The sequence below is a fragment of the Neltuma alba genome, unplaced genomic scaffold (genome assembly GCF_004799145.2).
Source record: "Neltuma alba isolate B1F8T4 unplaced genomic scaffold, ASM479914v2 tig00012516_pilon, whole genome shotgun sequence".
Taxonomy (NCBI): Eukaryota; Viridiplantae; Streptophyta; class Magnoliopsida; order Fabales; family Fabaceae; genus Neltuma; species Neltuma alba.
The window spans coordinates 106848-116197 of NW_021636983.1; the positions used below are offsets into that span (position 1 = coordinate 106848).

At 39.4% G+C, this 9350-nt stretch overlaps 1 protein-coding gene and 1 pseudogene across 1 annotated transcript; one reads left to right on the top strand and one right to left on the bottom strand.

The window, feature by feature from the left end:
• The first annotated feature begins 201 nt into the window (after positions 1-201).
• LOC114727978 (receptor-like protein CLAVATA2) lies at positions 202-2810 on the top strand (annotated as a pseudogene).
• A 704-nt stretch (positions 2811-3514) lies between these two features.
• Positions 3515-8434, bottom strand: LOC114727979 (protein TRIGALACTOSYLDIACYLGLYCEROL 3, chloroplastic-like). Its single transcript, XM_028914769.1, has 10 exons — positions 7932-8434; positions 7292-7420; positions 6983-7078; positions 6796-6873; positions 6653-6714; positions 6470-6545; positions 6076-6183; positions 4491-4666; positions 4316-4400; positions 3515-4060 (listed from the first exon to the last, which is right to left on the bottom strand). Exons 1-10 carry the CDS (start codon positions 8139-8141, stop codon positions 4022-4024), a joined length of 1059 nt encoding a protein of 352 aa, XP_028770602.1. The 5' UTR covers positions 8142-8434; the 3' UTR covers positions 3515-4021.
• Between the last annotated feature and the right edge of the window lie 916 nt (positions 8435-9350).

The window sequence follows — 9350 nt, forward strand, 5'->3', positions numbered from 1 at the left end:
TGTTATTTTGCAAATTCAACTTACCATTTTGACATTTTCAAGTTGAAGAGTTATTTTTGTGTTATTTTTCTTTTATAAAATATTAAATAAATATAAAAAAAAATTTTGTCTTGATTTAGTAGACATGCTTGTTATCATGTGTTCCAAACATCTCGGCGAGATACTGTGTTCGAGAAGCTAAAAATAATCCCCATGCTTCACTGCCCAGCCACCAAAAAAAAAAAAAAAGGTGCTGCGGAGCGGATCGCGTCTCGAAGAAGCCAGATTTCCTTTCGTGAACTGCAGATGATGAAGAGAGCGTCGTTGTGCACGCTTCAATGCGCCAACCAGTTGTCGTTCTCACTTTTCGGACAGCACCCCAGCAGTGAGTGCTCTTGGTGATTCCAATCTCCATCTTCATCTTGGGCCTCTGGCTAGGGTTTCTTTCATGGCCCCCATCCTCCTCCTCCTCCTCCTCCTGTCTTCTGTAAACCCTTGCCTCCCCCTCGATATTCACCCTCAAGACAAATCCTCTCTTCTCCTTTTCCGCTCGTGGCTCCATGACCCTCCCGCTCCTTGTCCTCCTGGCTCCCTTCTAATCCTAACTGCTCTTCCTGGACTGGCCTTACCTGCCACCCCCTCTCCCGCCGCGTCGTCTCCATCAACCTCACCTCCCTCCACTTGTCCGGCCATTTTCACCCTCGCTTCTGCCTCCTCCCTTCTCTCACATCCCTCATTTTGTCGCGCAATCACTTCTCTTCCCCTCTCCCCCCCTGCTTCGGCTCCTTCAGTTCTCTCTCCACCCTTGATCTCTCTCACAATCAATTCCGCGGCGCCATCCCTCCCTCCTTCCTCCGCCTTTCCCGCCTTTCTCATCTTATCTTGCACGGCAATCCCTCTCTGGGCGGTCCCCTCCCTCTGTGGATTGGCAACTTCTCTGCTTATTTGCAAACCCTTGATTTGGGTTTCAACTCCTTTCGCGGACCGCTTCCGCTCTCCCTTCTTCTCCTCAAATCCCTCCGCTATTTGAATCTCGAAAACAATCGTCTCTTCGGCACCCTCCCTGATTTTTACCAGCCTTTGGTCTTTCTCAATCTTGCTTCCAATCGCTTTTCAGGTACTTTGCCCTGCTTTGCTGCTTCTGGTGCCTCTCTCGCCGTTTTAAATTTGTCCAACAATTCTATTGTGGGTGGCCTGCCTACCTGTATTGCTTCCTTACAAGCACTCACTCATCTAAACTTATCATTTAACCACTTGACGTACAAAGTATCTCCTAGGCTTGTGTTCACCCAGAAGCTCCTCGTTTTGGACTTGAGCCATAATGACATCTCTGGTCCTATTCCGAGTAAGCTCGCGGACACCACAGACAAAGTGGGCATTTTTCTTCTTGACCTTTCTCACAATCAATTCTCTGGTGAAATTCCGCTGAAAATTACGGAACTGAAGAGCTTGCAGGCTTTGTTCCTCTCCCACAATCATCTTTCTGGGGAAATTCCTGCTCGAATTGGAAATTTGACTTACCTTCAAGTCATTGATCTCTCGCACAACTCTTTGTCTGGTACCATTCCGTTAAATATCGTTGGCTGCTTTCAGCTGCTTGCCTTAATACTTAACAACAACAACCTCTCTGGTGCAATTCAACCCGAATTTGATGCATTGGATAGCTTGAAGATATTGGATATAAGCAACAATGGGTTTTCTGGGGAGATTCCACTCACTCTGGCGGGCTGCAAATCTCTCGAGATTGTAGATTTTAGTTCCAACTATCTTTCTGGATCCTTGAATGATGCAATAACCAAATGGACGAACCTCAGGTATCTTTCTCTGGCTCAAAATAAATTCAGTGGAAATCTGCCCAGTTGGTTGTTCACCTTCGAAGAAATAGAAATGTTGGATTTCTCTGGGAACAAATTTTCCGGCTTCATCCCTGATATTAATTTTAAGGGTGGCTTATTGTTTAACAAGATGGGCATCCCCGTTAGGGAGCCATTTGGAGCATCAAGAAATGTGCAATTGAAAATTTCTGTAGTTGTCGCTGATAGCAATCAATCCAGCTTTAAATATATCCTGTCCTCAGTAGTGGGGATTGATCTATCCCACAATTTGCTTCGCGGGGAGATTCCCAAGGGTCTGTTTGGACTAGCTGCCTTAGAATATCTGAATTTGTCGTGCAACTTTCTTGATGGACAGGTCCCAAGTTTGCAGAAAATGCAGAGTTTAAGAGCCTTGGATTTGTCACATAATTCCCTGTCTGGTCAGATTCCAGGAAATATTTCCAGTCTTCCAGATCTGACCCTCTTGAATTTTTCTTTTAACTGTTTTTCTGGGTATGTACCCCGGAAGCAGGGGTATGGGAAGTTTCCCGGTGCATTTGCTGGAAACCCAGATTTATGCTTGGAATCATCCAGCGGAAGATGTGATAAAGCAAGAAATGCATCAATCAAAGGGAAGTCTTTTAAGGAGGATATGATGGAAGGACCAATATCTGTGGGGATTTTCTTTGTAAGTGCCTTTGTTAGTTTTGATTTTGGTGTTGTTGCTCTCTTCTGTTCACCTCGGGCAAGAAATTACATCCTCCAGACCAAAGTTTGATGTAATGCCCGTGATGATAACAAATCTTCACCTGTAAATTCCCTCTCTGTTCTTTCTTTCAATAATGAAAATTGAAAGTTTTTTTTTAAATATGTTTATTTATTTTATGTAATTATTTTTTTTAATTTTTTACATGACAACAATAATTTAAATTTGAACTATCAGCTTTTACCGTACTCGAATTGATTTGTATTTTCATTTTCTTGTATCCTTTAAAGAATTATAATTTGGATTTTAAATGCTGTGTTATGTTTGTATTTACTAATTTATCCAGTCAACATTCAAATATCTTTTTTTAGATGATGATGGTTAAGGATGAGTGAAATTTTAATTTTCGTTATCAGATTATAGAACCGTGGTTAAATTTTGTAATGTGGACTTTTTTTTCTTCTAACATTTATTTATGGTGTTCTAGAATTGCATTGTGCAAGTGAAGTACTTCCTCCCATTGAAACGAGCTAGATTTGCATGCATATGTACTTGCTAGTTTCTTTTTTTTCTTTTTTTTTTAAACCAGACTACTTGCTGGCTCTCTTTTTTTTCCCACCTTAACCAGAGTACTTGCTAGCTTTAGCGTACAGATATTTTGGCCCAGAATGATCAGATATCTTGATCCTATTTAGAAACTGAAGTGGATTGTCAGTAGACGCGCCCTCGTGCGTGAGCTTCTTGTTAACATAGACGGAATGATCAGGGATCTTGAATCTGTACAGTAACGTTGGTTTTTTTTTTTTTAAAAAAAAAAAAGCTACGGTAACCGACCTTTTCACCCCACATGAAAAATTCCCCGCGGTTGGCAGTGTTCTTGTCATCTTTACGTGATTTGATGTGAAGTGATATTTTCACCTTCATGGTTTCGGCAGCCGGTTGCCAGGCTTATTAAAAAAAGAAAACAAAATCATGAAATATCAGAATCCCTGCTCTCTGGAGGTGGGAGGTACGATTGTTGTCAAGAGAGACCGCGGGATGATGCCAGACTCTCGATCTGTGCATTCGGTGGATTCAGTGAAACAGAGAATCCATAATCATGACTTATGACGCTCATCGATCAAACTGCTATGAATTCTTTACAACAGAAAAGCCATAATCAATGTTCCGTCTCACCCACCCTTTCTGCCCGATGTACCAAATTCACATCAGGTCCGTCCATAAGTCTCATGTGCTTCGTGTAGGTCAGAGCCAACCCGTTCTTAATATTATTGGTTATATGTAACAGCATGTCCTTTCCCGTGACCACTCCAACACGTTGACCGGCTGCCCCAATTCAATATGTTGAATTAAATTAAATAATTGCCCATCAAAAAGGCTGTCCATGGCTTGCTCATCCCCCAGTCATCTACTGAGAACTGTCTGTACTATGCTCTATCATCGCCATTCTCACGGCTCCATTTCGACATTACTGACGCCCTATGTTCTCCATTCTACCACCGTAGCAGCAAGTCGTCCTGTCCTAATATTTGATAGGACCGTCCAGGCTGCCAGACGCAAACTGCCACCTCAGAAGGGAAAAAGAAAATGAGACTATTGTATGAACTAATAGAGACGGTAATAAAACAACGTGTATTTTGCTCCTAAATTCCAATAATCCGACTAGCGAAAAGGTAGCTTTTCATGCCAGTCCTTTTGTTTTTGCATTTACGCCAGGAGAATCAAACTCCATAGTGTAACAACTTCGAAAGATCCCATCCGTAGTTATTTAAGCCCACACACACACACACCCCCCAAAAAAATAAAAAAAACTAACCTGTTGGACTATTGGATTTGGTGATGTGGTAAAGTCATGCGTCATTCCTTCCCAGACAATCTTACCCTTGTGTAAAAATAATAACCTGTATTCACGCAGTGACTTGTTAGGAAGAGGGTGCGTCAAGACCAGGCTGAGCAAGAAACAGTTTAAGTAAAGGACCTGCAAACTTTACCTGTCAATAGCTCTTTTAATGGTACTATGTTGGTGGGTGACAACTACATAAGATGCAATCTTCCCAGGCTTTCCAAGAGCGTCACGTCCTTTTATGTGAACAGAGCGGATCAGATCCTCAACTACTGTAGAAGCTATGGGATCCAGTCCCGCAGTTGGTTCATCATACAAAAGCACCTGTACAGTATTGCAGACAAGTCATTTACCAGGGGGAGGGAAGGGGACTTTGCAGTTAAATTTACAATATATAATAAGCAGTAAGAGCAGCAGCAGTAACTAGGAAACTCAGCATCTTCATTGTGACCGTAGACACCATTGACATTCTGTCATGCCAAAACTAACAGCAAGAACAACAGGCGGTTCAAGGAAGACAATTTGGACAAGGGAAGAAGCGGAAAGAGAAGGGGATTGCATGGAATTATCATCCAAATCGTCTAATGTAGTAAAAGCGCAGGGTTATTAAGCCTCCAACAACAAGCATAGGAATACAGTTTGTTAAATTCCTGTTTCAATTGTTAGAAAACTTGGGCAACAGGCTCAAATTTTTTTTCATTGAAAAAAAAAAACCCTTCCAATGAAATTCATGATATAAGAATTAAACTTGTTCCCAGGTGCATTTGCCTTCTTCATTTTCTGCAGTGATCGGGGGAGTATTTCCCATGAGTTTGGATGATGTACTATGTTGGATTAATGAAAGTAATTGTGTTTCATTCTCCATACCAGTAGCCTCTTGTATTCCCTGTGCTATTCTGGCAATATTATATCGGGCTAACATTATACTTTAAGGGTATGTTTGGTTTAATTCTGTAAAGCTTAATTCCTGTTAATTGTGATTCCACTCCCACATATGGTCCATTCGGTTTGTCTATTTTAGTCTGAATGCTGATTCTCGTGGCAAAGCCTATTACCACTTTTCATGGAATAAGGACTCTTCAAAAAAACCTATGAATTCTCATTCCTAGTTGTCTGAATCAACATGTTAACAACTTTACCCTCTTCTCTCTTTCTCTTCCACTCTCCCTTTTGACTTCCTTAGTCTTCTCCCTTTGTCAGTCCCCTCGTCCACAATCAGCAGCGTTACCGTCACCCTCATCTCCACCTCCACCTTCAACCTCATTACGAGCCATCATCCTCTTCTATGGCATTGTCTGCTTGTTCGGAGTTCCAACACAGCCAATCCGCTTCTCCAATGTTTGAACACAGCCACCATTGAACTAGGAGTGGTTCAAGGAAGAAAACAGTCTAGCTCATTATGCACCTTTTCATTTTGTTGATTTGATTCGTTGGATTTAGGTTGAATTTGATTTCTGATTTTGTATTTGCATCTCCTTCTGATTCTATTGATGAAGATGAAAGCACCGGTGAGGAAGAAGGGAGATGACTGAAGGAGGACTGGGGAAATATTTTTCAGGATTGAGGCATTTTTCTATTTTTACTTCTATTTATATCTAATTAAAAATTCTAAAAAAATTCCAATATCATAACAAACTTGTTCACAATGATCATCATTTCATTCCATTCTATTACCATTCTTTCTATAAATAAAACTGGCCCTAAGGTGAACAAAATTTTAGCAGTCAACATACCTCTGGTTCTATTGAATCATTTGTAGTGTCATAAATAATGGACCGAGCCAAGGCAACCCGTTTTTTCATCCCACCAGACAACTCCGAAGGCAGCCGATCCTCAACACCCTGTAAAACAAAATGGTCGGACAAATTAGTCTACATGCTAAAGACAGAATGTCAATGCAGCAATGGTCAAAGAAAAATGAAGGAGAGTGAATTACGTAGTCTAGCAACATGTCTGAAAACCCTTTTAATTTTCAGAAATTGCAATTTTCTCAACACTGTTACATAACAATTCAATGCCTAGATCACGTAATGGTTGCAACAAGTATCGACACATGTAATTTGACATGTTCAGATGGGGGAAAAAACAATATGCCTATAATCGGACAGAAAATTGCATGAAGTACACCTTTAATCCAACAGCCGCCAAGCTTTCCTTGACAAGCTCTGAAATTTGATCCTCGGACATGCTTGAGTGTTCGTACCTGATCAATAACAAAGCTGGGGCTATTAAATAAAAGAATATGCAACAACAGCAAAATAAATTAAATTTTTAAATTTTGTCACCCCAAATATTAGGACCAAATCTTACAAGAGAAAACCAACATTTTCACGTACAGTCAAAGAATCAAAAAGAGCTGCACTTTGGAACACCTGCAGACAAACAAATAAAACCACAATGAAAAATTACTAGCAGTGAAGAATAAGCATAATGCATATAACACTAAAACTTACTAGTCCAATCCGAAGACCAGATATCTCTTCATCGCTTATCAAACCAGCCCTCTTTTTACCTCTAATGTAAACCTCTCCCTTCTCATTCAACAGATATAATATGCAAGAAATAAAGTAGAATTTGTTTAGAAACAATTTGGTTTAAATTAATGTCACTAACCCAATCTGAATGTAACTGCATGGTTACCTTGTCCGGAGCAAGCAATCCTGCGATAATCTTCAAGACAGTAGATTTGCCAGTCCCAGAGGGACCGATTATTCCAACAGCTTCCCCGTGTCTGATCTATTCATAGTCAAAAAGATGAAATGAGGTCAAATATTCAGCAAGCTCCCTAAAGCGCATAATGATATCCGTAAGACCTCCTTTTTGAACAGAATAGCAGTCATGCTGATTATCGCACCTTGCCAATATTTTTTCCTTTTTTCCTAATTTCATACAAGCATGCCCAGAATATACAAATAAAAAAAGAAACAAAATCAATGGAAGGATAATTACCTTGAAGCTCACACCATTTAGGATTTTCTTTTCCCCAAAAGACTTGTAGACTTCTTTGCACTCAATAAGAACATCAGAATCGTCCTGAAGATCCCCTATTGTGTTTAAGTGTTCTGATTCAGAAGAACCCTACAGATATACTTGTTATCAGCTAACCAAAAAAGAGAATAAAAGGTAAATTTCTCATAAACCAGGGATATTCAACTCCCAGAAGCTAAGATACGATAAAACTAAGGGAAAACGAGTGATCATCAAAATAGAGACACAGGTGGGTGTATTACAGGATAAATTCCTGTATTGCAGCACTTGCACAGGGAATCAAATGGCTCAAATTAGGTAAGGTAATAAACTATGTTGTGATGCATGCACAAAAAACAGCCAACAGGGCATGAACAAAATGGTAATAGGGAACAGGTAGAATAAAGGATTGCACGGTGCAGAGCAAAAGAATAGTTATTACATGCAGACAACAGTGCTAGGCAGCAAGCAATGACAAAACGACAACGACGACGCCAACCAGTAGGGGAAGTAGGCTCGCAAGAAGCGGTCTAGAGGAACAACGAAACGGGCATTGAAATAAAAAATCGAGACAAGAACCATCAAATTAGCTGTGTTTAGAAACAAAATACTACAGAATTACATTAAATTTAATCGCCGATGACTCATCGCTCATCAAGTTTCGTGGAGAAGCCGCACAAGCACAAGCACAAGCAGCCTTCCTATGCTCGTTGCTTTGGGCAGCATAGAATGAATTTATCGCCCTCGCATCTGCAGCCACAAATTTATTCGATCGAGAGACACCATGTTGTATGGACGGAGGAAACCATGAAAAGCTTAATAAGGAAACCATTCGGCTTGGGAGCAATGGGTTTCTTTATTAGAGAATTAGGGGTCTCGGGTTAGATAGGCTATAACCAGAAAAAGCAAAAGCCTTGCCAAATTGCTTAGACTTGTGGGAAATGAAATTGAGTGATATGGAAGCAAGCAGGGGGGAATTTGTGAGCTGGAAAGCCCTTTAGCAGAAGGAAGCAAGTCCGGGGAACCCGAATCGAATTGCAGGTAATAAAACCCTGACTGAACGGAGGCACGCGGATGAATGTCGGGCAAAAATAAGAAGGCGAGAGGAGAAATGCCGCGGGTGGAGCTGGACGGTAAGGAGGGAATTGATCAGCGAAATACGCTGCGTTATTAATAATATAACTCATCTTAACTGAACTGATTGATTAATTTGAAGTTTGGTAAAAAAAAAAAAATTATTCATTTAAAGAGATTAAAAAAATAGAATAAATTAATTATTTATAATGAATAGATATTTTTTTTAAATATTCTAACTAATCAAAATATTTATTAGAATTAATATTATTAGAAAGATTATTTTTAAAAAACATATATAAATATAATAGGCAAAATAAATTAACATCTTATATTTAAAATCAAAATAAAAAATAAATAAAGTCTGTATCAAAGAAGGAGTTAGTAGTACCATTCTCTCGACACCCGACACCCAGTTCCAATCTCTTATTGTGCCGGATATGCCCATGCCCTAGAGCATCTCTCTTCTTATATTTGACCGCCATTCTCTCAACACCCAGTTCCAATCTCCGATTTACACAACGTGCCGGATATGCCTACGCCCTAGAGCATCCCTCTTCTTATATTTGATGAATAATCATCCGATCCCAACATCCGCTTGACCGTTTTTATTATTGGGTTAATGTAATTTTTATTCTTCAAATTTATTCTTATTTTAATTTTCATCCTTCACGTTTTAAATCATAAAATTTTGGTTTTCTAAATTTTTTTCATCTAAAATATTCATTCCAATTATTTAATGAAAATTTAAATCATTTTATTCCTTGACAGATTAAAAAACATGTTTAGTTGGATTACAAGAATAAAGATTACATGTAATCCTAATAAAAAAAAAAACTGATTCATTTGTTCCATTTAACTTTTGTAATATAAAGAATGTTACATTTTGTAATATAGATTACCTATAATAATGTTAAGATACACATGAACGAGAATTACAATATATGAGAATCTGGTTAAAAGACAC